The sequence below is a fragment of the Apus apus genome, chromosome 1 (assembly GCF_020740795.1).
Source record: "Apus apus isolate bApuApu2 chromosome 1, bApuApu2.pri.cur, whole genome shotgun sequence".
Taxonomy (NCBI): Eukaryota; Metazoa; Chordata; class Aves; order Apodiformes; family Apodidae; genus Apus; species Apus apus.
This window is the reverse complement of record NC_067282.1, coordinates 89,137,901-89,165,711: the sequence shown is the minus strand read 5'-3', so window position 1 is coordinate 89,165,711 and position 27,811 is coordinate 89,137,901. Positions and strand designations below refer to the sequence as shown.

Here is a 27,811-nt window from a genome sequence, read left to right as displayed (position 1 = left end):
GTATCAAACATTTATGCAAAGATAAATAATTGTTACACTGTAAAATTGTCAGTTCCATTTCCAGTACATCAACTACATTACAATGCATGAGGGACTAAAGGAAACAAAGAGGGGGTTTTAACTGCAAACAATCTTAAAACTGATATACATTGTAGATATTTCCCCATAAAAACCTCAAATGCTCTCTTCAGTTCATTGCTCACAACTAGCTAACTTACGTCTCTTAGCAAAATAAACACATACCCTTTATTTAGCATGGCATATTTTGTTACTGAATTAATAATCAAACATTATATAAAAATTATCTCAACATTTGCCTCAAGGGGGAGCTTACAGTTCATTCTTGTAGATCCTTCGCATTTTCAAGCCATTCCAAGCTAATGTTTTTGTCAACATTATAATACAGTCTGAATGCAAAATGTTATTTTTGCTTTGTTTCCAGTCAGTAAATCATTATACCTCCATGCTACTGTCCTTCCTAGGCGTCTTGGAAATCCATAGTGTGGACTGGTTTGGACTGGTTTTAGTTCTTCCTTTACTGAAAAAGAAAAATACAAACTATTTTCAGTGAATGTGTGCTTTTGCAGTCCTGATTCAGGTTTGTGATCAGACGTGGGTATTTCATCCCCTATTTGAAGGTCATGTTTGTTGCTTTCATAGCATGAGTTCCCCATCTACAAAAGGGTTCTGCCCATGCTGCACCAAGCATAGCACCACAGGGGTGGTGAGTCAAGGTAAGCAACTGTTATCAGTGTTACCAGACCACCCTGCTTAGCAGCACTTCTCCCAGGAACAGAAATGACTTGGCCTGTATTTTATTTATTTTATTATTTTTTCCACCCCACTTTCAACCACACCTACTCAGAGTGGTCTTTTCAGAGATAGGTGTGGATACTGTTTGACCATATTGGTGGGAGTCTGGGCACTGCCCTTGTCTGGGGGGATGTTTGGGGGATGGGAGCACACATGCCCCTGAGCCTATGTCCAACATGCTCAGGGTGCAGCCCACCCACCCTGGGGGGCTACCACAACCCTGCCCACGTGCATCCTGGAGCTACACCCCAGTGACCAGAGTACACTAACAGCTACCAGTGTGTACTGATACATCAGAAAGCCTCTTCCTTTCAGGGCTTGACCTAACGTCTAATGAAGTAATGATGCATGAATCAGATTCCTAGCAATGAATGACTGGTAGAAAGCTTCCTTAGGCCCAATTTTCATTTAAAACTGTAATAGCTTTTATGTTTGCTGCTTTTTTAATAAAAAAATTTAAAAAGGTTCCAAAAGTACTTGCACTGCAAAAAAAAAATATTTACTCTGAATTTTACAGGCAGCCCTGAGGTATCCTGTAAGTTGACACCAGTTTTTCCACACAGCTAGCATCTCTGCTATGACTGACACAACACACCACCTCCCCTCACTTAGATGGCAGATGACAGTGCACTGCAGTCTACAGAAAAGGCACTTCAGGAGTCGCTTCAGCCTCATTTCAATCAAAAATGTTTTAGTCTCTGGCCAGAATTTTTCACACTGATTTTTATTTTTTCCAATTAAGTAAAAAACAGAAAAGTAGCCTTACATAATTCAGAAAGTTGGAAACCTGAGACTCCAGATCCCAACAGTCCTATACATTCAGTTTTCCTCTTTTCCTGATGTGTAGAAGTAGGCAAGTTTGAGTTGATCTAATACGTATTTTGAGGGAGCTGGATGGTAGAGTACTTGTTAGTTCCTCCAGACTTACCTCTGAAGTCCTACAACGTAATGCATTATGTACCTGTGCCCATTGGAGTAATTAAAAAGACTCCCATTGGTTTCAGTGGACTTTAGATCAGGCCACAATGCTATACAACAAGCAATTGCCATGAATCAAGTAGGTTCAGCACTTCTTTCTATAAAGAAATTGATTCACTACATTTACTTCCAGATTAGTACAGCAAAATCAGGCATATTTTGTAAATTAAAGATTGAGTGCTTTTGAATGGAGAGTCCTTGCCACACAGCAGGAACAATTTCTAAATACCTTGGATCAGAATTTAGCTGTATAAAATAAGCTTATCTTCAGCCAAGCTATGCTGATTTTCAACAGCTATGCATGTGGTTCAGGAAATAGGTTTTAGTAAGAAAGGTAAGGAAGATGCAATAAATAGCTTAAGCATATCACTGTTTTGACCATCAAATGCAATCATAGAAACAGAAATATACCAGGTTGGAATTTAAACTTTCTGCAAGGCATTCAGATGATAATGGAGATGGGTCTTTGAAGCAGTTTCTCCTTGCTTCCCTGGAAGAAATGAAAGGGAGAGCATCTAAGCATGAATGAGCTGATCATTTCTACTAGCTGTAGGGAAGATATTTTGCTTTGCCTCATTACTACCCTTTTAAAAGCCCAATGGCAGGCAAAATTAGTCATGACCTTTCAAGCTAGGCATGTCCTGGTTGGCCATGGATTGTGGCTTTCAGAGGAAAGGTCACCATGTTGTGGAAGCCTAAAAAAGAATGAGAAGTCAGGTTCATTTGGAAAGGTGGGGATCCCTCCTTCCCACAGAATCCCTTTCCTAAAGCTCTACAGTGTCTAGACGACCAGTTCAAGTGGTTGCCTCTTTTTTTTTTTTTTTTATTAGATTTTTACCCAAGAACTGTGTATTTGTGATGAACCAAAATTATTTACAAGGTTGTTCATATGTGGAAATATAACTCAAAATAGATAGGGAAACATTTTTTAAAAACAAAATTCTGTTTCAACAAATAAAAAAGAAAATACTTCATTTTTTTGTGATACCAGAATTTCCTCTTCTGACACAAGTGAATTTTAATGAAAATGTAGTTTATTTTCTTTAATTAAAAGCTTTACTGCAACCCAAAAGAAACATTCTGAACAAAATATCTGGTTTTTATTCAAATCAATTGCTCCCTGACTTTTGTATTATTTAATCTACCAAATAATCAGCTAACAGAAAAAGTACAACCTTTCAAGATGAATTTCCGTATCTATGTCATGCCATTTTTAAGTCTTGGAAGTTCAGATTCATTACTTCTGGATAAGCTGCTATAGCATCAAAGGCCTGATCAAAGCCGACTGAAGTCAACACTAGTATTTCTATTGATTTCAGTGGGCCATGAGTCTCTCGTTGTTTTCCCAGGAGTATCGGAGAGCTGAACCTTTTCTGGGGAGAGAAAGAGCTTCCAGAAAAGAAATGAACATGTATGTAATACTTACCAAGAAATTCAGCTCCATTGTAGTAAGTGTTCCAGAGTTAGATTACTTATGTAATTGACATTGTTTTGCATATGATGCATATGCATCTTTTATTTCCCTTTTTCATTTGAGTTTTCAACCTTCTACAGCCCCAGCACTGAGGTTTGAATGCAACCTTTCACAACATTGAACTTGCCTGCCATTAAGACATGTCGGAAAGTGCACATCATCCTTTTTTTATAAAAAAGTGCATAACATAAAGACACAATGTAGTTTATGATGCAGACCTCAATAATTTCTATTTATGTCCACTTGTTTCGGTGAGACACATGACTAAGGAGTGCTGCAAACACCAGTGTACACTCCCTCACACAGAAAAAGCAGACTTGACATCTGGAGTGTTTTCTCACTTGAAATAAGGTATTTTAATTTTAATTGCAGAAAATGCTAGATGAAGTCTCTAAAGAAAAAATAAAAACTAAAAGGAGGAATATTTTTTTTTTCTGATTCCCTAAAACACTTATGTCATATTCCTTATTAGCATTCCAGCTCTTCAAGAGCTTCAAGAGCTCTTCAACAGCTTGCGAATCAGTTTATTATTTTAGTTATTTTACCAAAATAGTGTTTGTCCATAAAACATAATTAAGTTTAAACTTTTCTGGATTAAATTAATTTGAGAACTCTTCATGAAAAAAAAAACCAAATCCTGCAGAATTAAGAGTATCCTTGATACTTTCAGAAAGACGAAGTCAGAAGAAAAAAAAAAGTATCATATGTTGTCATATCTTTGTACATAATATTTTGAGAAACTTAAAAAGTTCAAACAATTTTAAAATGTGAATCAAAACATATCCTGTTTCAAAGGCTGAAATGTTTCATATTTGCATAATAATACATCTGTGAACATGTATCTATCTATTTTATGCATCATCATTGACAGATACATGATGTACAGGGGAGTTGTATCGGTGTGTGTTCACAACTTGGTTTTGTTTTTTGTTTTCAATTTGTCTACTCAAGTGACTAATTTGTTGCTCAGATGGGATGTGCCCTGAAACTACATTAAACAGCTTCTGGCCCCTTAGGTTTATCTTTGTAAAAAAATGCACTTGGGGTCAGAAACTGAAGTGGGTCCTTGAGTTCATCCTGTATCAGTGAGGACCACACTATTATTTGCCAAAGCCCAGATGCTGCATAGGTTGTAATCATGATGAAAGAGGTAAAGTAAAAGTGCTCAGCATATCAAATGGTTAGCAAAGATACCTGCTTCAGAAACAGGTGAATTCCTAATGGCAATATACTTTGAGAGACCTGGGATTATTTCAGTGTATTGTGGAAAAGCCTGATGGTGAATGTTCAGCTGTCACCTACTTGGATTTTAATAGATGAAAAGATGCTTATTTGCATATTTGAGGACAGATGTAAGCAGTTTCAGTATGAACAGCTTGCCAATGGAAACATGAATTCTGTATTTTAAGACCATTTTGGATTAGTATATTTTACCTTTTATGAAGCATCTGGAAACAACAAGTCCCAAAAGCCACCAGTATCAACAGCAGTAGTGGTATAGTAGGTATTATGACGTAAATTAGATTTGGAATTATACCTACAAGACAAAAAGTTCTCATTAATGTCTCCTATGTTGAAATATGTGAGTACAGATCTGGAGTAAAATTTCAGAAATATATTAAATTATACAAGAGAAAATTTATACATTCCCTTTATAGGAAGAGCTCCAGACAGATGATTCAGAAATATCAAGAATAATATGGTACTTCTCCAGCAATGTGCAAATCATATCTTAAGGACTTAAGTTCTGGTATTTTCTAAGTGCACCAATAAGAGAACTGAAAATGTAAATATGTAAAGAGAGTGTATTTTTCAGCCTATTATGTTTACAGTCCATATAACCTGTCTACTCAGTCGCCCTTACATGTTGAAATCCCACTCATGCAGGACCACTAGTGGAACAAACCCCGCTGTGGTCTCCCCATTTCCCATAAAAGACAAATGTACATTTTCCTTCTCTAATACGAAAAGAGCTAAAGGTGCTTCCCTGCAGATCCCTGGGCAAAAAGAGTGGGAAATGGTACAAGCTGGCAATCTTGTCTAGAATAGAGGATGGGGTCTACAACTTCTAGAAAGGGTCTGACTGTTTTTCAGTAAGTATATGCCTATGCTTTAAAACAGTATACATTTAACATACAAATTATGGAGGCTTTCTTACCCATTGTCCTCTTTTGAGCATATTTTCACTAGCAAGAATAAATGTGGATGTTCAGGTTGGGTTTCTTTATGAGTTTTAGTTAGAAAGTCTTTGCATTGCTAGTAAAAATAGTATTAGTGACTTCAAAATACAATTAGTTGGTATACCCATTCCTCTGGAGTTACAAACAATGGGAACATCAGCTCAAAAATGGCTCAAATCCAGCCAACAAGTTTGAAAAAGGAATGCCATCTTTCTATAATCCCATTCTGTAATACTGTAAGATTCTGAGATGCTCCTCAGGAATATTCAGTTCCTTGAATTAAGGACATGCTGCAACTCCTCATGAACTGCAGGACTCTGCTCAGGACAGAAATTGCAAAATGAAGGAGCTGGTAGCATTACAGCAAGTCCCTTGGCTGTATCATTTCAACATTTTCAAAATATCGAGGGCCCTCTCTGCAATTACCTCCTCTTAGCACACGGTATTTCTTAAAATGCAGGGTACTTGAGAGAGCTATTGCAGAGTGCTTGCTCTGCAGAAAACTGAAAACTTCACATCCTCTCTGTTAGGAAAGAATAATTTGTGCCTTTATAATATAATGTATGCACATTTGTTACACAGGTTGCAGAAAGAGGTGGGGAGGAGATAAGCAAGAGGCAAGGGATGGGTATCACGGCCTAGAAGGAGATGCTCCACAGCTGGGTGAACAGCAGTGAAATCTCGCATCTTGACAGAGGCTCACCAGGGTCAGAGACAACAGTGCAGATTTCAATGACTGCTACACTGTAGATTTGGATCAAAGTTTGGGGAGGCATGGAAATTATTTGTTTCCACAGTTAAGAAGCGGACTAACTAAAACTTTATAAATGCTATTAAAGTATGCTTTTTCAGGGCACCTCCTGGAGAAATACACTAATTCCTCCCACTGACAATAAAGGAAATTGTTAAAGATCAATTTAACTGAGTCCATTGTTAATTTTTCTTACCAGAACACTCAATTCCTGTGAACACATTACCTGCTTCAGTAGCAATAGCATGATACTGATCTTCTGGTTTGCTTGTGTCATAATGATTTCCTGGTGGCACCGTTGGAAAAATACCTGAAAAGGATATTGGAAATGTTAGGAAACAGTGAGTATAAAATATGGCTGTTGTTAATTAAATTAAAAGTAATTACATATCAATTTACATGAGAAAAATTAACATTTTCAGGATTGATTAAGATGCTAGATATAAATAAGTTTTTATTGCAAAATTAGAATTACATCCGGAACAAGAATTATGAGAAGTGCTATTCTGAAAAACAGTCATATATTTGTAGCTATTTCTCTCTAAAGGATTAATTTCCCTATGTTCCAGTTCTCAACTGTGGCTATTAACCTTGACTAATTTTGGAAACAGGTAAGATATCCTGGTAATTCTGCCTTATCATTCCAACAAATTTGATATTTTAAAAATTTCTTACCGTAATCTGGGTCTGCTCTGTCTCCTAATTCTTTTTCTAAGACATTATCTGTTAAATCAATATTTGAAATCAATCATTGAAGAATGAAAAGTGTATGTAATAAAAGAGATATTGTCATTATTTTGCATGCAGTATCACAGGAATTGATACATTCTCCAAAACAATTCTTCATCATTTAATCTTCTTAACAAAGGCAATTTGCAAACTACCATCAAATTACTTCTAGTTCATACTTTCTCAGTCCTTAGAAAAGTGCTGTAGTTTATTCTAGTTCCAACTCTTGCTGGTCTCTGCTAGGTTACTGGCTAATGATTGAATCCCTTTAATTTCTTGTGCTGAGTAAAAATCCTAACACATTCAAAGTTCTGTTTGTGCAGATGATCCTAAAACAATATAAGAGAGAATGTGCTCTTGATTAATACTTAAATCTTATTAACATTTCCCAAATAATGTTTACAGAATATTAGGTATGAGGCAAAACAAAGCAGTACAAGTTCGTGAGGTTAGGCGTCAGCTTCGTATAGTTTGATCTATAATGAGCAGTCTGAAAACACAAACCATGAGCCGTGGGTTCTAAAACATCACATACAGAAGTGAAATTACCAGAAAAGCAATAATAGTGTATTTCCTGTAATGCATCAGAAACTGAAGAACCACTTCATGACTTTGTATGGCATAGGCTTGAAAATTTACTTGAGCCTATTGCTACAGCTAAGAGTTTACAAAGATTACAGAAACAATCACCTCATATTGAAAGGATGAGCATAGGAGTGGAATCTGCATGATTGTTTGAATACCATGCCTGTATCATAAAATTATATTACTATTGTAGTGCTATCAGCCTACAGTTCCGAGTATCCTGATAAGTGTGAAATGCTGGAGGAAATTGAAGGACCAATAAAGCCTACTAGAACAAAGGTGATTATCTCAGCTACTCCAGCAAAAACTGGCTTTGTTTGGCCATATTTAAAGATATCAAAATACCACGAAGAACTGAGTTGCTGGATCTAGACAGAAGAAGAGGAGATGAGTTTTTAATTTGATTGCATAATCAAACTTACAGGAGCTGGACAGGAACTAAATGTGGTTGCAATTACCAATCTATAACTAAATTTAAGATCACTAAGTGATCAATATGATCTAAAGCCAGAATGAACATTGCAACAGTAAATGCTGTCAAAGGAGGTTCTACAAAAAGTGCTCAGAAAAACGGAAGTGATTACCAGACATGTACCTGTAAGACTGCCTAATAAACATTGCTCTGAACTTGCTGATGGTACAATCATATGCAACTTCATCATGGTCACCTGCAACCTCTGGTATCATACACCATATACTCAAAACTGATAGGAAAGTTGTAAAAAAACAATACACTTAGGTAACAAAGAGAAATTCAATACACATGTGGCACTTTTATATTCCTGGTAAAATTGATGTCTCTTATATTGCAAATGACTGACGTTGAAGTTATTACAGTGATTTGGGGGGGGGAAGGTAATTTTTAACTTTCACTAGGTTTTAGATAGCAAATGTAATTTTCTTAGAAACATTGTGGCACTTTCTTCAGGCAATGAAAGAAATGTTACACACCTATTTATATACATTTATGCATCTTCATGTGATAGAAAAATACATGTCTGGAGAATAGCCCCTTTGCCTAAATAACACAATTCCAAAGCTTGAAAAGTAAATAACTATAATTCAGCAGTACTGCATTTAGCTGCATAACAATGTCAGTCCTAATAATGATCTACCTATACATAGTTTGCCTTATTATATGCCTCATTATACACTAGTAATCTATTTCTAAACAGTGAAGGAAATAGAAAATAATTTTCATTGTTACATTTATCACTTTATTTTCTGCCAATCCAAAATACTTGGTATTTTTTCAGACAGTGAAAGAATAGGAGAATAAAAATATCACAGCTAGAATGGTAACTAGTTCACTATTACAGAAAAATTCTTTCACATAAACTTGTTTGGTTTCAAAAATATTAAATATACTTGAAACTTAGCAGTTTCAATCAAAGCTGCATTTTCTGATATTAAAATGTTTTTATTTTAACAACCTTGAACATTTTTATTGTGTTCTCTCACTTTAAAATAATTCTGATCAGCTGTAAAATTAATAAAATTGTATATATTACAGGACATTGAATGACCTGTGTGACCAAGATGATAACTGATCACTGTAAGACACTACTAGTCACTAATAATTTTACATTCAGGAACAGATTTAAAGGGTGGGGATAAAATGTGTGGATATAAAATGTGTGGGTATTATCAAGAGTTCCAAGTGTTTAATATTTACTTGCAATATTAATTTTTAATATCTCCATTAAGATATCAGACAGTGAAAAAGCTATCTATCCACAAAAACCGGAGGAGGAAAATAGTCTGGATCTCTACAGACAGATGGATGTCTACAAAATGTGTGACTATTGCTAGATCATGAGCATAGAAAAAGAAGGTAGGATTTTATATGCATTCTGACTTTCAGCTTAGTTTTTGAAGAGACACTATATATTATTTGAAAATACTTGCATGATCCTATTGAAAACATTATTTTATTCACTGGAAGTGCCACCAAAAGTAGAAACTGCTTACAGGCTCAACTTGAAAGTTTACTTTTCGTGTCCTTTTTCTCTTTGTACAAAGTTCTAGTTTATAGTTCCTGTTTCCTCTACTGACATATATAGGACCTATGCAACATCTGGAAGTACAGCCAAACTGCTTAAAATCTGGCTTTTTCTGTCATCATCTGAACTAGTGTGCATCTGCTTTTCATATGTATAAATCTACATGTATGAACACATAATTTGCTTTTTGATGTTCTGGTCTTCTATTTTCTTCATTTAATAAAAACTTTTAGAAACAGCTATCACACATAAGTTGGTATAAAATGTCAGAGGACTGAAAGTGAAAGGACATTGTAATTTTTTTACAGTATGACCAGGAAATATCTTGGTCATACCACCTCACAGCTAGCAAGGAAAGCAGTAAATGGCCACTGAAAATATTTTCTGGAGAATCAAATAAATAGTGAATGAGTTAAATTAAAGTAAACCTAGGAATGAATGACAGTGAAGCTAACAATGAAAACATTCTATTTGGATACAGATAGATTTAAATTACCACTAGATTTTATATATTACAGCCCTTGTTTAGGTCAGCTCAGGCATTCACACACCAAAAAAATCAGTATCACAGGTCACAAGGCATTTGCAGATTCCTTTACAAAACAAAAGGGTTTTTTTTGTCCAAGAAATTGTCTTACTTGTGAAATGCAACTTAAGTTTCACCTACCCGGGCCATACTTGCAGATAAAATTGTGCTTCATGTTGCATCTATCATCATTCCATTGATAAAGGTATGGCCCTCCCAGACCTGGGTTTGCAGTTGGCTGATGATACATCACAACACAGGCTTCACTTCCACAGGAAGGCTCATCTGTATACCAATTTCTAGTGGCACACATAAAGACAAACTTTCAAATTTTGAAGGCAAGGTTCATCGAGATGCCAAGGAAAGGTGTTTACATCAATGAAAACATGTCAAACCCAACAGCTCCATCCTCTTCCAAGATAGGCTACATTTCCCACAACTCCTCTGTGAAAAGAGTTTAAGGTCTGGGCGCACATCTCTGGATCTTAAAAAAATATTCTGACCAGAGCACCTCTGCAGAAATAACACCTTACTGCTCTGCTACCTGTTTTCTTTCCTACCCGACTCTTACCTGTCCTGCTGTCCTGAGTCCTGTGAGCTGCTGCTACTCTGGCCACTTGTTTGATCAGGAAATTAAAAGCTTTTCAAAAGATAGGGTAGAAACAGAACAATTTACACTAAGTAATATGCATTAATTTACTTGGTGGCTTGCTCCCTGATTTGAGATGGCCAGAATCTTGCAGAATTTGTCTGCTTCTTTCAGACCACATCCCAAATTCTCTCTGTGAAGCAGAAAATCTCCAAAAGCCATACAGACACAAACTCATGAGATAGAAGCAAAGAAAATTGTAGGCTGAAGCCACACTATGTCATCCTTCTAGAGCTTCAAATTCAAAACTTTCATTGCCAGCTCCCCTGTACTGGAGAAGTTATGGTGGGCTGCTTAAAACCTCTTTCTAGAAGACTTGCTGGACATTTCACTCTCCATTTCTCTGAATGAAACCATCTCAACAAGCAGTTTTATGGACTTACCTGAAAGGTGAAATACTTCCATCGGCCCACTGGTAGAGATCAGGGCAAGCACGTGAGGAAGCTAGTCCATCGTCACTTCTCCACAACCCAATCCAGAAATCGCCATCAGAAATCCCAGAGCCTGACTTTGTGAGGTTTTGCAACATGTTTTCTATTAATTGCTGCTCAGCTTCACTTTCCAGGCTCAGTAAAGCCCCACCATCAATTTCACAAGCTTGGCGGGCCTCCTGAAAGCCCACACGTCTAGACAAGTCCTGGAAATAAGCTAACTTGTAACAAGAACGCTTGTGGTCACCGTAGCACACCTTCTGTCCTGGAAAATACAAATAAGAGTGTGTTTAGAGTATACTCATACAACTGAAAAAAAAAAAAAATGCTCAGCATGCATTCAGTGATGGAGAAGGCTGTTAGTTTTTTTTCCTGTGCCCCTCTATGAAGGGGACACGGTCATACAGTGACATTGCAGAGAACCTTAGCTTTAATTCAAATTGCAGATATCATACAATACACGGGGATTATGGCATTCCTCCCAAGGCCTGTGAAACTCCGCAAGACACTCAAAACTCCCACTGACTTCTAGAAGAATGTTCTCTACTTTAATGACTGTACCATCAGGCCCCTCTGTTAAAGCCAGGATCTGTTTGGAAGGCAGTTTCTTAACTACTTCACACTAATTGTCACTGGGAAACCGCAACATCATTCTATAGCTTAAGTTGTACTTAAGTTTTTGAAGGCTCTGCTTTTCTATACACAACGAACAAACATAGAAGTGAACAAAGAAGCCTAAAATAGACAATAACATTAATTCTTCTTGCTTCAATGTTGCTTCATTTTTGTATTTATTGACAGAGTAACATATTTTCCATAGCAGATTTCATATAACACAAGAGGTGATGAAAGACTCCTTTATAGTCGCACAGAGCACAGTTTCAAGAATTTGCAGAGAATATGAGTACTATATCAACGTTACATAAACATAGGAATGTAAAAAACAAGACCATCTCATGCTTTACATCTAAATCTCACAAATCTCTCCTCTTTTGGGATCTTTTTAATTGTGAAAAATTATCTAAATTATAGGGGAAACAGGGATAAATTATGTTTGGTTTTCTAGTGTTTCCCATGATTCTTGCAATCTTTCTAAAAAAAACCCACCACAAACAAACAACAACTCTGAAACCTTTTATTTATGACACCCTATTAAAGTTCATCTGGGAGAAAAACTGTCAGTAGAAGTGTCTTTGCAATCTCACTCTTATTTAGGTTTGGCAAATAGACTTCTGAAAAGTCACTTGTGTATCAGTGACTGCCAAAATAATACAGGAATAAGAATAAAGTAATATAAGGACAAGTGTGAGCCACAGATATCCGTGGCAAAAGCCAGGCTCTAAGATCAGGAAGAGACTGCCTACTTAGACTCTTCCAGATAATGTTCTGACAAGGCCATGTCCATCCTGATTCTTTTCCTGCCATTTCCCTTTATTCCTATTGGTTAAGGCCTTGCTGTCAATGAATACATAAAAGCCATAGTCCTAGCTGGGCAATGGTTTTGAAGAATCAAGGAGCAGACTCTTTGTTACAGATGCATATAAAATTTCCTCATAACACTTCTTGAAACAAGAAACTAACCCTATTATAAAAATAAAAGTGATAACTAAATTCTCAAAAGCAGAAAGTCCAAGAACGAAAGTTGCATGTGAAATTGCAACTTATTCCCTTAATCTATAATGTTTCAATTCAAATCTTGCTAACATGATCACAGTTTTCATTTATTTCCCCCTGGGAGCTCTGCCTCCTTGACAAGATAGAGTGCATGCTGAAGGAGTAGCTGTTCAACATTCTACTCCTCACCACTGGGTGAGTGACTATGGCTTATTGCCAAAGTACACATATGTACACAGCAATGCAAACATCTAAAGGCTAGCAGTGAATTATGTAGGACACTAATCATTTACTAGGAAAAGGGACCACACCTCTCCCTGTAAGTAAAGATTGGATTCAATACATTAATTAAAAATGCATATGCAAATTTATGGAGAGTCCATTTCCCATTGCCTTGGTCATTTTATTTCCCAGACAATTTTTAGAAATAAACTCTTTTATGATTCTTTTCACTTTATGCACATATTCCTTCTTTACACCAAGTAGTAAATTACAAGCAAATTCAGTTATCAATATATCCCTGTCATTATTTCGGTCATGCCACTACCAATTCTAACTCTTATTATGCACCTCCCTTTCACAGGTATATAGCTAGCTTTCCACCCATACACTCCACTTCCCCATGTGTGTCTCAGGCGGCTGAATTGACCCCCACATACCCTGTTCTCCTGCACAGTCTCTGCTCTGTGATTGTCCCAAAACCTCAAATTACCTCTCCAACAGGACAAATGAGTCCAGGCTTCTTCAAAGTACTTGCCTCTCAGTCAGCTCCTGCACAGAGACTCATGTTGCCAAATGACAGGTGCTGTTTCGGAGATGCTACAAGGCTCATGTCCATAAATGGTAAGTTGTGCTGTACACTGGTCCAATAAGGAGGCTGCATCAGTGTCAAGGGCCAGCTCCATCATCCACAATAAGCTGAGGCAACAAGATGGAACTGTATGGAGCTTAGATGGGAAGCACAGGCACCAGTCATGCACAGGGACAGCAGAGCTGCTCAAGAGGTGCCACTCCAGCCACCCATAAGTGCTTGTTTTGTGGAGTCCAGTAACAGCTTGCCCTTGTTGTGCACTTGGAGCAGGAAGCCTCCTTGATGTAAAGGCCTAATCTGTACCAAGGGACTTATCTGAAAGGGTTAATGAGCTAAAATATTCAAACTTTTTGTGACTACTTTTTTTTTCCTCCCCCTAAACTGAATAATTTTTGAGGATGCTATAGTTATTGCAGATGTTTGTGCAAGGTTAAATAACTCTAAAATCAAGTATTATAAACTTAAAGAACTTAACAAGTGAAAATTTGTGTACAATCCAACTCCTAAATTACTCCTCTTTCATTTGTTGCTCTCTACACCTACAGCAAAGGAAAAATTTATTCCTTACAGGTTGATCATTTGCACAAGAAAACAACAGAGAAAACAGCAAGGAACCAAAAAATATTTAGCATTAAGTCTCATCCCATGGGAATGAAGTATGTGACACAAAGTAGTACACTTTCTGGAAGAAGCTGTGATTTTTTTTTCTAGTTAATTTAGTTCCTGTGTATAGGCAATGACCTCATCTGAATGTTTTCTTTCTTCTTTCCAAGGGGACTTTTATCTGCCATAGCAGAGCTAGTTCAATGTGTTAATGGAAAACCATAGTTGTGCCTTAATAGCTGACAAGTCGGTTGACATTTTAGTGCTCTTCTTAGAACACAATGAGATGTCAAATTTTCAAGCTTAATTTTTTACAGCTCTCACTACTAATTTCTGAACTACAAAGCAGAAATTATTTACCAGTGAAAAATGACAGAATGGACCACATTATATAGCACACAAGACAACAATGAAAACATGAACTACAGGCTATTTTACCTTCTAACATCTTTGCAGCAAACAAGACTCCACTGTTAATTCTAAAGCAACATTTGCTATTTCAACTGTATAATTCCAGTTTTTCCATCACAATTGAACTGAAACTGGATTTGTAAGTAAGTCTGTTGGAATTAATCAGGCTACACAATGTGAATAACTATAGGCAAGTTGGGCCCTTACAACCCTTACACAAAATCTGCCCTCTGCTGCTTGAGAGATGAAATAAAACATAAAGGAAAACATTGTTTCATCACAGGGTATCCAGAAAGGGAAAAAAGAAAAGAAAAAGAAAAAAAAAAGAAAAAAAGGCAAAAAAAAAAAAAAAAGCAAAAAAAAACCACGGGGTGCATTAAGAAGAGTGTGGCCAGCAGGTCAAGAGAGGGTCCTCTCCCTCTTCTCTGCCCTAGTAAGGCCAAACCTGGAGTACTGTGTCCAGTTATGAGCTGCTCAGTTCAAGAAAGACAGGGAACTACTGGAGAGTGTCCAGTGGAAGGCTACAAAGTTGATCAGGGGACTGGAGTATCTCTCTTATGAAGAGGTGGTGAGACACTGGAAGAGGCTGCCCAGAGATGTTGTGGGGGCTCCATCCCTGGAGATCTTCAAGGGCAGGTTGGATGGGGCTCTGAGCAGCCTGTTGTAGTGGGAGGTGACCCTGCCCATGCAGGGGAGTTGGAACTCGATGATCTTTAAGGTCCCTTCCAACTCAAAAAAATCTGTGATTCTGTGAAAGGCTGACAGACCTGGGTCTGTTTAGCCTGGAGAAGGCTGAGAGAGGGTCTTGTCAATGCTTATAAAGACCTATAGGGCAGGCATCAAGGGGATCGTGCTAGACTCTCTTCAGTGGTGCCCAGCAACAGGACAAGGGGCAATGGGCCCTCACTGGAACACAGGAAGTTACATTTGAATTTATGGAAAAAGTTCTTTACTTCAAGGGCTGCACAGGAGGTTGTGGTATCTCCTTTCGAGGTACTCAAAATCCACCTGAATGCAATCCTGTACAACCTGCTCTAGGTAAACCTGTTTTAGCAGGACTCTCCAGAGATGATCTCCAGAGGTCCAGCTCCTACCATTCTGTGATTCTGTTATTGTATTTAGTCCTCCCTTCAGCATAACATCAAAGATCTAAATAACTAATTTAATGAGATCAAATAACTCATTCTTACTGTTTTCCCCTACAAATGCTCAGACAAATTGAGGTTTCAGCCAACCTTATCTAATTATATGATGATGTGAAGATGGAGTGCTTAAGTCCTTCTTTCATAGACTCCACCAGCTCCTTCATCCTTGACCACCTTCCCTCACCCAAGCAGAACCGCCTAGACTCTGGCCAGAAACAGACATAGAAATAGGCAAGACACACACTTGGCTTGGTGTCATGAAACCACACCTTACCTTTTCATCAACAATTGTTTTTCTTGCCTGTTCAGGGATAAGAGCTGTGTTGAAGCAGATAAAGACTGTTCTCTTTATTTCCCGGCTGCAAAACTGCAAGATTAGGTCCTTCCAGTTTCCTTAATGGAAACGTCTCCAGGTTTATTCTTTCTACCTCTCCTGGATACAGCAGCCATACAACATAGCTCTAGTCACCTACCGTAGCAAACCTGAACTGGCTGAAATTCGCTTGTAGTCCCTTTTTCTCACCATCCCCTTAGCTGAAGAAAGCAAGTATACAGTACTTGCACTAAGGAGCACGAGCTACCATTTGTATCAGTTTTCATCCCTGGGTGTCACACAGCAGTTCCCTAGTAGAATGTTTTGATATCAACATTAAGTAAAAAAAACCCAACAACAAAACAAACAAACAAAAAATAAAACCCAAACAAAAAAACCCAGATTTTGGTTAAAATTCTTGATACTTAGTTAAAATATTTCTGCAGATAATTCTGCAGGGAAAAAATATCCCTCAGGATAAAGAGAAACAAGCAAATTCTCAGCTGGTATTTCAATCGATTATGTTTCCACTATGTTTTAATAATGATGATTCATTAAAAAGAAATAATGGGTCCTTTTAGGTCTGACATAACTGAAATTATAGCTAAGAGTAATTTAGAAGAAAATTTAGTAATAAATTACCCAGCTCAATTTTTCATCTCCCTAGGAGCATCAGGCTCAGTCCTAACAACGCTCCCATGGGCCATAAGGGGCATAAAGGTTTTCCTGATAACAAACATGACACAGCTGGAGGTTTTGAAGACAGTCAAGTAGGAAAGTTCCTTGCTGGTAAATCCCATCCCTCTTCTTCTTGAACCTCAAACTAACATACAGTCCAGGGTCCACTACCATTAGCATCCACCTAGGCTAGTGTGGAACAGCAGCTGCATGTGCATAGCATCTGTGAGGAGAGAAGAAAGGAATGCACAAAGCCTGCTGTAGAAATCTCCATTATGTTTTTATACTGTGACTTTTTTCTTCACAAGATAATGGATTTAGCAGAACAAACAGAGAAGTATTTGGTACAAATTAAATGCTAAACAGAGTCCCAAAGGTCAGCATGAGGCTGATGGAGACCTTTGAAAAGAAAGTAAAAAAACAGAGACAGAAGGACTTAAGTGAAAGTGGTAATTAAATAATAGCAAGAAATAAATCTTCATAAGTTAACTAAAGTTAAATAATATCACTCGTGTTGTGAAGACGAGTCTTTGTCTTGAGCTTGTGTGATCACATTTACTCAAGGGCTATGTAACCAGCATGCAGGACACTGGGTACAATTTGTTTTCACCTGTCCCTGAGTCCCAGTAATGCACTTCAGAATCTGGCCAGTAAGAGGCTAAAAGGTATTAAATTTTCTTAATCACATTTAAATTCAAAGCTGATGCATCTTGTCAACTGACCTTTGTATTACCCAATCAGATTTTGACTGGGTTCAGCTGCTGGTCATGTTTTGAAATATTATGTTACTGCTGTTGATGTTTTACTGCATCATATTTGTGCCCGTCTACTGAATTTAATTTGTTTTTTTGATGATTCATATTACTTTTTTAAAAAAATACTACTGTGATAAGATCTCATAATTACATTCTGTCTTCATTTCTGATAAAAGCAAATTGCCATCTTCTCTCCCAAAGTTTGTAATACTGAAGACACATCGTTCTCTAGTTGAGTCAGTATTCAAATAACAGATGTTGCTTAGCTGATGCTCCTGAGCTGCCTAAGAAATCCTGTATGGTAACAAATTTGCCATTCAAATACAAACTGCTACACAGATCATATGCCAGCCTATATCTGTATTAATATCTTCATAGCTAACTCTTCCATAACTTAATAGGTATTTTTTTCTACCACCCACCTAATAACCAAGTTTGCAGAAAGAGGAGAGATTGATTACTGGCTGATACTTTTTCTGGATCGAGAGTTAAGCCTAACTGTCATAAAACAGTTTATCTAAAGTGATTTTTCTTTTGTGAAAAAATGTCAAAGGCTACAAGTCCCTTTTAAGGGCTTATATCAAATACCTGAGAGATACATTTGCCTTCTAAGTAACTGTAATTCCAGTAGATATGTGTACAGACAGTTTATATACATCATATTGTATAGTCATTAGCAGGTAGACAAAGTCTAGGTAGCTTAATAGAGGCTGGCCACTATCTCTCTTAAGTAAAACTGATATATTAGCCAGACTTCTTAGAAGACATGTTGTAATGGAGTCCATTTTTTGCTAATTCTTAAACAGTGGCATGTAAAAATTACAGATTTATAGATAGCATGTATACAGTGATAGGTAAAAGGCAAATTCTTTCTGTTCTTTCTCAAGCATAGGCCAGATAATCTATCTATCATCCCATATCTTGTCAGTTAGCAAAGATTATGATAGAGCTCCTCAGACACCAGCCAAATAGCCTTCTCTAGGATTAACGCAACTCTGCACAGAGACAAAACAGGAAAGGTGTAAGTAAAAAGAAAGTATTGCATTATACTATTCATACAGAGATTTAGTACAGTTACACAGAATATTAAGTTACACAAGAAGCATTTCCCCCAATTCAGTCCCTGTATCCTCTGTTTTCCCTTTTGCCAGCTAAGTGTTTTTTCAATTCATTTATTGCTGAAATTGAGTCTTCACCTGTATGTCAGCCTTTACTACTTATGCTATTCTGCTTCCAAGTGCTTTTGGGGACAAGGAGTTGACTTGGTTATTTCCAAATAGCAGCTGTTCTCAATAGACCCATAATAGCTACACTTTTACAAATCCAAGCAATCAGATGGGAGACTGTTTGTAAAGGAGCATTGGGTAGTGCTGGTTTGAATATTAAAGAATGTTGCCTATCATTAACACCTGGATTTTGCCATCTGGCTGAATGCAAATGTAATTACTATGAAATCTAACAGCTTATGTGCATATTGCAGCAGGATAGCTGGTTTGTAAAAGCGGTGGTTAAAAAAATATACATATGAACACTGATGACAGGTATTGGTCCAAATAGATTATTTTTGGAGAGGTTTTTTAAGCCTCTATGTGCTCAGGATCCTCACTGTTCTAAGTCTTGGGAAGATGCAGGCAAGGATTCCTTGTTCTGCAAAGCACAGATAAGTTTTTTGTTGTGTTGAATAGAGCAGTGGGAGAATTTGTCTCCCCCAGAGAAGACTATAAATTTGTCTGGATTTTCAAAATCAGGAACATGATGTTTCAGAAACTGGCTTGTTCTTGATGTACTGAGAACTGGAATACCTGCCTTTGTGAAAAGCTGCCATCTTCAACAATCAGTGATAGCCTTATTCACTCACTTAAAAAAGAAAATAACTCACACATTTATTACTTATAGTTAGCTTCTCAGCCCTGGCACACATGGCAGAGATCTCAGGACACTGATAACAGAGCTGTAAAGAAGTAGCTTGAAGTCTAAATCTCATTAGAAGCTAATCAACACGTCACCAGCCATAATTATCATTGCAGGAAAACATACAATGACAACTACAGAAATCAATACAGGAAAAGTATCTTCAACCAGAAAAAAAAAAAATAACAATTTTTATGAGACAGCTTTTATTCACTGGTTCAAGTCATATGTCAATGTCAAAATAAAGGACTATAATGTATTTCCAAGTACTTATTTTTCCCCACCTTCAGTCAAATCATTAAAGCCCTGACAGTTTTCCTTTCTTCTAAGTGAAACATACCTACTTTTTGGCACCATCTCTGTTTCAGTTGTCTAGCACATCATAAATTAAAAGCCTGAGAGCCATTTAGCTTTTTCTATAATAAGTTTTCCTCTCCTCTGATCATGTGAACTATATGGGTATATCATAGGGCTGATCATGGCAGACAGCCACTTGCTTTCACAAGGGGCCAGTCCAAAACTGCACTGTCCTGGGAGTTCATGCAAAGTGCTAAAGAAATTGCCAAGACAACCCCCTCCAAATTGCAAGTTTCCTTCCCTTTTCCCATGTTAAGACGGAACTGAGACTGGTGTCATACCTGTATTTTTTCCTTGTCTGTCTTTGAAAGGTCTAGCAACAATGTCACTGTGAGCAACGCAGGCTCCTTGGCATCACTGAGCATGATGAGGACAATGCACTTAGAAACTTATTGCTGGCACCCTCAGAGATGATGGCACAATATGCATCTTGACCAATTGTCAGTAAGAAAAAAGTCACCACAAGCACAGGACATGGAGCATGAACATTTTGTTTTGCAATATATACTCAGTGCCTCAGTTTTCCCAACAATGGATTATGTTTGTTAAAAAAATGCAAAATTACCCAAAGTTTAACATTCTTCATGGGTATAAATAACCTTATTCAATTCCACAGACATAGGCAGGGAAGCCAATGATAACACCCAAATATCAACGCAATCTATTCCAGCCTATTCAAAATAATAAGAAATAGGATGTATTAGAAAGAATTATGCATCTGCAAGTCTGATCCAGGATGTGGATTATGTACTCAGGACTTGAAAAAAACAAAAGACTTAGCACTGAAGCTGCTTCCAGTGTTTTTTTGCTTTATTGTTTCCATTTTTCTGAAAACTCTTATACATATACACACACTAACATAGTAAAATCAAAGCCTAAAGACACATCAAGAGTGCTCCATTATTTCAGTTGTTCAATAAAAAAGCATAAATACTGACACAAACACTAACAAGACTGGGAAATTAAGTCCTTTCATGAATAGTTTTCTGTGTAACTGTGAAACCAGAACAGATTTCCCAGATACTTTTGAGACAGATATAATATGCCATCCAGTAAGATCTTGTTAGCATGTTGTGGAACAGACTTGACAAAAACTGTAGAGTCTGAATGGTGTACACAAGTAGATGCTGTGTACCAGCATCAGGGAGCAGGGAATACTCTTATTCTCCTGTCCCAAATCAGCAAACATTTTCACACATACCTAATTTTATATAAATTACTAGACCCCCTCAACAGGATTTCTCACAGACATAAATTTAAGCAATTCTGAGAGTTTCTGCTGATTACCCAGGTCTTTTTTTTTTTTTTTTTTTTAAACTGTCTCTAGAAGGAAGTACTTCATAAATCTTTTGGCCATTAAAATATATTCTTCATCAATCATTATCCAGAGCAAGCACCATCCATTTTTTTATTCTTTTTCAGTGCAATTTCATAGAATCATAGAATTATTTGGGTTGGAACGGACCTTAAAAATCATCCAGTTCTAACCCCCCTGCATGGGCACGGACACCTCCCACTAGATCAGGTTGCTCAAAGCCCCATCCAGCCTCGCTTTGAACTCTTCCAGGGAGGGGTCATCCACAGCTTCTCCAGGCAACCTGTTCCAGTGTCTCACCACCCTCATGGTAAATAACTTCTTCCTAATACCTAATCTAAATCTACCCTTCTCCAATTATAAAACTGTTTGGGTTTGAGAGAGCCAGGATAAAAATTGCCTACAGCTATACCAACCTGAGACCACCCAGGACTCCAGCAGCAGCCTGTGGATGTGGCATTACAATGGGGTGGAGCAACTGTGCCTATGAGGCACAGAGAGTGGATCAGGTGACAAAAATGGACCAATCACAGTATTCTTTCCCACAGTACTCAGTATAAAATGGCTCCTAAGAGAGCATTCCTCTGGTCTTGCTGGCTGGATTGGGGTTTGTTTCTTTTTCATCTCTTCCTGTGTTGCTGGTGTGCTTGCATCTTGTTTTTTTGCTGGAGAACAACATTGCTCATCAAGACAGATTGCTTTCCCTTGCCTCCTTAAGTAGGACTAGCTCAGTTACTCCAAGGCTCTTGCAGACTTTCACTGAGAGTCTGGACTTGGGCACCTTCATCTGCTCATTCCAGTTTGGGTCTTTTCTGGTTGGGATGCAATTGCCAACTGAGGAGCTTGGCTTCCCGAACTCTCTCAGCTTGTCTTCATAGGAGAGGTGCTCCAGCCCTCTGATCATCTTTGTGGCCCTCCTCTGGATTTGCTCCAACAGTTCCATGGCCTTCCTTTGTTGGGGACTCCAAAACTAGACACAGTACTCCAGGTTGGGTCTCATGAGAGCAGAGCAGAGAGGAGAATCACCTCCCTTGACCTGCTGGCCACTCTTTTTTTCATGCAGGCCAGGACATGGCTTTCTGGGCTGCAAGCACACATTGTCAGCTCCTGTTGAGCTTTGGATGAAACAACACCCCCAAGTCTGTCCCCTCAGGGCTGCTCTCAATGCGTTCTCCACCCAGCCTGTATTTGGGATTGCCCTAATGTATGTGCAGGTCCATGGACCTGGCCTTACTGAACTTCATGTGACTTGCATGGGCCCACCTCTCCAGCCTGTAAAGGTCCCTGGATATGGCATCTGAATGCCATTTTCCAAGGAAGTGTATTTACATGGCCAAAATAACTGTATTTGCCACAAATGTAAGTACAATTTGGATGGATGGATGTGAAATTAATTTAATTTCCTTGGTTTATGGACTTTGAGTTTCTTCATGTGGAATACCTTATATGCATCTCAGTACAAGAGTGTAATAGAGTGTCCATCTGTTTGCTGTAGTTCCACAATTAAAGGAGAATGCAAGAGACAGATCCTTGTTCATTCATATTTCATTGAAAAAGTGGAAAAAGTCAAACCACATGGAATCTTGGAGCTGGTGACAGTTCACTTAAGGCAAAAATAGAAGGGTCCTTCGAAGGGAGGAGAAATAACTTAAGAGTATTTTTCTCTTAGGGTACATTATCCTTATGATAACGTCAAGTGGAGGCAAAGCATCATTGGTTAATTCACATGTACACAATCCTGTCTGGGAAGAAACAGCTGAGATATATAGAGCGGGATTGATCTCACCAAAATTTAGCAATTCACTATGTGCCTGTCCATATCTGAGCTGGCTCGCTGGCTCACTGACCTCACTGTGTAGACAGCTGAAAGAAAGAGGCATTTTTAGGATGTATCTGCAGTGTTCTAAAGATCAATGTTAAAATAAAATTAATCACACTAAAAATACCGTATTTTTTTTTTCCTTCAATGCTTATAAAGTGAGCCTACAATGACTAGCTGTATACTGCTAGATCCATGCCAAGTGCCTAGTCAGGACAGTATCTCTAAAGATTGCTTGGAACTGGAAGTCTGTCAGTGGTGGGAGTGGGGACTACTTCAGCAAGAACTTCATTATTTCCTACCACTGAGTGACAGGCATGAGGACAGGGTTACAATGCAGAAATTACTATCAAGGTACTGCTTTATATTACTTATTTTGCATTAGTACTATAAATTATTTCCTGATCCATGAGAGATTTGCAAAGAGAAATTAGTTTCAAAAAATAGTTTCAAAAAATAATGCTGTATAGAGCACTTTAAGAAACAAAGCATGTTTTTCAGCAAACATCTTATAACCAAGAAGTTTGTTCTACATAGAATCAGCCCTCAGCTACAGAGAAGTCAGGTCAACGTACAGAACATGACTTAACAAGGTGAGAGACTTTTTTGCACCTAGCTGATGCACTGGGACAGCACACCAGCCTTGTATCCCTGGAAGCAAGAAAAACCATGTGAAATACAAGCAGGCTATCCATACTATCCCACCCATTATTTAGCATTACTCCTTCCATGTTAGGTATTTTCTCTTGGGCTCATTAGCCAAGTGGGGCTTAGCAATCATGAGTTTGAGAATGGTAATGCCTTCCTCCGTATTTGCAAAATATACTCAGAATAAGTTTGATTCCTGGAAAAACAGCATGCTTGCCTGAGTCAAAATGCTACGTTTTTAATCACTCCTTCCTTAGTCCCTGAATAGAGAGACAATGTGGCCAAACTGCATAGCTCTCCTCCCCCCACCCACAACCTGCCACAGGCAAGGTAAGCTTTACAGGGTTGATACACAGGGATCATCTCTAATCCAGAACTCTGATTCCTGAAACTGACTTAAGTACTTTGCTATTTCTACTCTAGGGCTCATTCACCATCACACATATCATGTTATCAAAACCACATTCTCATTTATGAGTCACAGCAGCTTACCTAATGTAAGTGTCTTTCCATGGGGTATTGTGGAATTTCTTGGTTAAGAGCAAGGCATGCTTATTATAAATATATTATATCCAAATGTCACCACCTCATTTCATTTTAAGAACACAGAATTGTCCCCAAGAAGACATTGTGCAGAATAGGTGCATAAGGAGAGGAATAAATAAAAGCATCTAGGGGAGTTAAGTGCCCAGCTTTACTAGCAATCTTCTAAATCTCAGCTTTAGTGATTACAGAGACCTACAAATGAACAATAATTCTTATACCATGTTGGCATGCATGTCCATTAAACTTTTTTAGTATGGACTGGAATGCTGGAGATTAACAACAAAATGTTGTGTTCAACATAGAACTCTTACATGTGTATCCTTGGGTGATACTGGCAGTGGTTTTTCAAATTACACTTTCTCAAATTCTGAACTACAAATATAGCCTAAAATTAACAGTCCATGCCCAAAAATACCCCACCAAATAGGCTTCATCTACAGAAAATGCTTTAGTCTGACAGAGAAAACTCAGGTGTAATAAGCAGGCCAAGCCAATGGAACAAAATTAAATTCTGCCTTTTGAGAAAGGTTTTTTTTAATCTCTATTCACAATTTATTACTCATGAAGATACTTCTTTAATTATCTTACTTTACAATGTTTTATGACCAACTCAAATCCAGTTGTAAACTATATGAATAAGCATACCCACATCCTTAAGGGCAAATCAGCCTTTAGTTTAGGGGCAACTCTTGTTTCATGACCCACCAAATGTTTTTCTTCATTTAGTGTTTTATATATTCAAATAGTTGTACACCAAAATAGGTACTTATTGCTTTAAACTGCTGTATAAGTATTTAATCAGCTATTGATGCACAGCAAGAGCAAAGAGCAAAAATTTTAAAGCCATAGAAATACAAAAAGACAGCAAACAGCAGTCACTAAGCTGTAACATCTATGATTAATACATAGGCTGTTAAATATTAGTAATAAGATTAGCTTGCATCTTTCCTGCCCAACAGATACTTAAAGTAATTGCATCTTTGCAAACTGCATTATCATCACTTCATGTTCTTCATGATGTCATAGGACAGCAAAGCAGACTCAGCACTTTCTCATGAGCCTGCTTTGATTTTTTTTTTTTTTAAGAAACATTTCTCTGTGAAGACTGGCAACACTAGATACTCCAATATGGAGGCTGTGAGCACAGATCACAAAAAATCCATCCAACTACATTAAAAATTAGAAAGTGTTTGTATTAATTTCTTTACTAATTCCCAAATTAAAGATGACAAAGAAATGACACCTAAATGAGAATTGTTTGACACAACAATCATTTTTATTATATTCTAGGAAAATTTACATACTTGGAGAAAGCAATATAAAACCTTTACCTAAACAAGTGACATTTTGAAAAGGTAGATCCTTCCTTCTGTTCTCTTGACACTGTGGTCAAAAGGGTTGCAATTTTCCAATTATTGCTAGATCTGCTGCATATTTACTGTAGTAAATGGGAATCTTTCCACAAGTTCCAACCACCACTCAAGTCAGTTTCAGCAACATTTTCTATGTGAGTAACAGGGATTATGTATTTAACTTATTTGGAGTAAGAGCACTGAGGTTTCCATTTATTCTAGATTATTGTAATTGAAGCTTCAGTTAGCAATTTTTCAGAAACAGATCTGTTTAAGATGTAGACAACATTTTAAATAAAAGTCTGTTTAAGTCTGTGTAAGTATTGACTCATATCCAGTTAAGTTAGGTAGAGAGCACACACAGACCAATAATTCCATAGTACTGCTTGTTTAAAGAGTGTAAACTACTACTAGTATTAGACTTATCCATGTGCATGTGGCAGGATAGGGGTGTGGTCCTTGTGAGAAATACAGGGTTCTCCTGCCAGTATTTCAGGATATTCTGGCACAAACACACAAAATATGTTTGGCTGTCATTGCCTAGTATGGATTCCCTTTACCTAATAAATACAATTTCATCTAATATACGTGATAGTACATAAATGGTTCCTTCTCTAAGTGGCTTCCAATCCCCTCCTGCACTCTATTAGTCACATAATAGAGTGGCATGAGACTCATCACATGCTTTGAAATGCTTCAGTGAAATCTGGGGTAGAGCCTGTATTCTTTAAAAGCCACAAAGCCTTACATGTATCTAGGAACAGTTTGACTAAGCACTATACACATATTACACATTGTTTTAAAAGATGGACCTCAAGTCAGTTTGATACATATGCCACTTAAATGCAAAAGCTTCAGATGGAAGATTAAGGGATTGGGGTTTCTTCAGTCACACGTGGACTCCAGCACTGAGAATACTAATGCAAAATGCATCTCATGGATGAGTAATCTTCACTATTCCTTAAACAGCCAAGTGTTACCTAGTATTCATATAAAATAAGAGTGTTGCTGTATCCTACATGACATTATAGTTTACATTATAACAGAGGTAGATGAAAATATTTCAGGGTAAACTTCAGACAGGCAACGTTTTTCAAAATGTTGGAAGTACTGCTGCTTCATTATTGTTTCCTGGAAGACAGAGTTTCACCAAAAGCTGAGCAGCACGTGTCAGCTCTGTATATGAATTTGCTTCAAATACAACATCACTGAAACTGCTGAGTGACTGTACTCCATGAGCAACTAAGAAAATTAGCTGAATTCAGCAACAAAGTGTTTGCTACAAGAAAACGACCAAAAGGTTTTTTGACACACTACGATTACAGCCCCAGAAACAGCTGTCTACAAATAATTTGCATTGCTCTGGAATCAGTTTGTAAGGAGCCACATTTTCATCTGCACATATTGCAATTTACACACAGAACTTGTTAACAAGTGCAGTCAAGTGTGTAAACCTTTGTTTCAAGACAAATATATGGATGTGCTTACACATCCAACATGACTCCAGGATCCTTTTATCTTTAGCTTGGACAATTTGACCCAAGGTATAATTAAAAATAGCATTTTTAAATTAAATTTAGCAGCTTCTGTGCATAGGCACCTGTGTGCTGGAAATACACAATGTGATTCCACAGATCCTAAATCGAACCTAAACTCAAATGTTAGATACAGATTTCTGACGTACTGTCTTCCTCTCGGTTTTTGAGAATTGTAGATATACCCACACATAACAAAACTATTAATGCTGTGTGTTCTTAAAAGTTTAGGTTTTTTTTCTTCCTAACTGTATTGCAAAGAGAGACATCCCTGTACAGCTGTTCCTCAAGAAGACACTGTAGCAAGTGCATGCTCCATCTTTTTAAGCAATTAAAACAAAGCTACATTATGCAGACAATCGATCAAATCTAAAAATCTATCTCTACAAGACAATACCGTGCTGGAAGGAACTGACTTGAGGCTGCTGCAGAAGTTTGGCAGCCCAGCTTTCCGCCTCTGCAGACCCAAACCGAGAGTTGCCTCCAGCTCTGAGGAGGGATGCGCTGACCCCAGGTGAGCCTCACTGGCCAGGACAGGCTCACACTAAAGCCTGGGGCTGCAGCGAGAGCTCCTCAGAAGCCGCCGAGGCAGAGCTGCGCCGGCTCGGAAAAAGGTTACACAGCCCGCCTCCAGCACGCGGGACATTTAACGAGAGGGGTCTGGTCTCAGCCCTTCCCCTCGGTGCTTTCCTGCTCCTGTGAGCGCTAAACTCCCACGCCGGCCCCCGCGCCGGTGCCGGACACGCTCCGCCTCCCAGTCCCCCGCGGAGTCCCCGCGCACTCACCGCTGAGGACGCGCCCGGCGAGCCCCCCGGGTGCGCACAGCACCGCGGCGGCCGCCAGCACCGCCGCCAGCCCCAGTCCGCCTCCGGATCCCAT

The 27,811-nt window shown here is 38.1% G+C and overlaps 1 protein-coding gene across 1 annotated transcript; it reads right to left on the bottom strand.

Moving 5' to 3' along the window:
- CHODL (chondrolectin) lies at window positions 1–27,811 on the bottom strand. Its single transcript, XM_051613574.1, has 8 exons — window positions 27,718–27,811; window positions 11,072–11,384; window positions 10,181–10,338; window positions 6,872–6,919; window positions 6,423–6,506; window positions 4,700–4,802; window positions 2,414–2,486; window positions 1–538 (listed from the first exon to the last, which is right to left on the bottom strand). The coding sequence occupies exons 1-7, from the start codon at window positions 27,809–27,811 to the stop codon at window positions 2,417–2,419; spliced, it is 870 nt and encodes a 289-aa protein (XP_051469534.1). The 3' UTR covers window positions 1–538; window positions 2,414–2,416.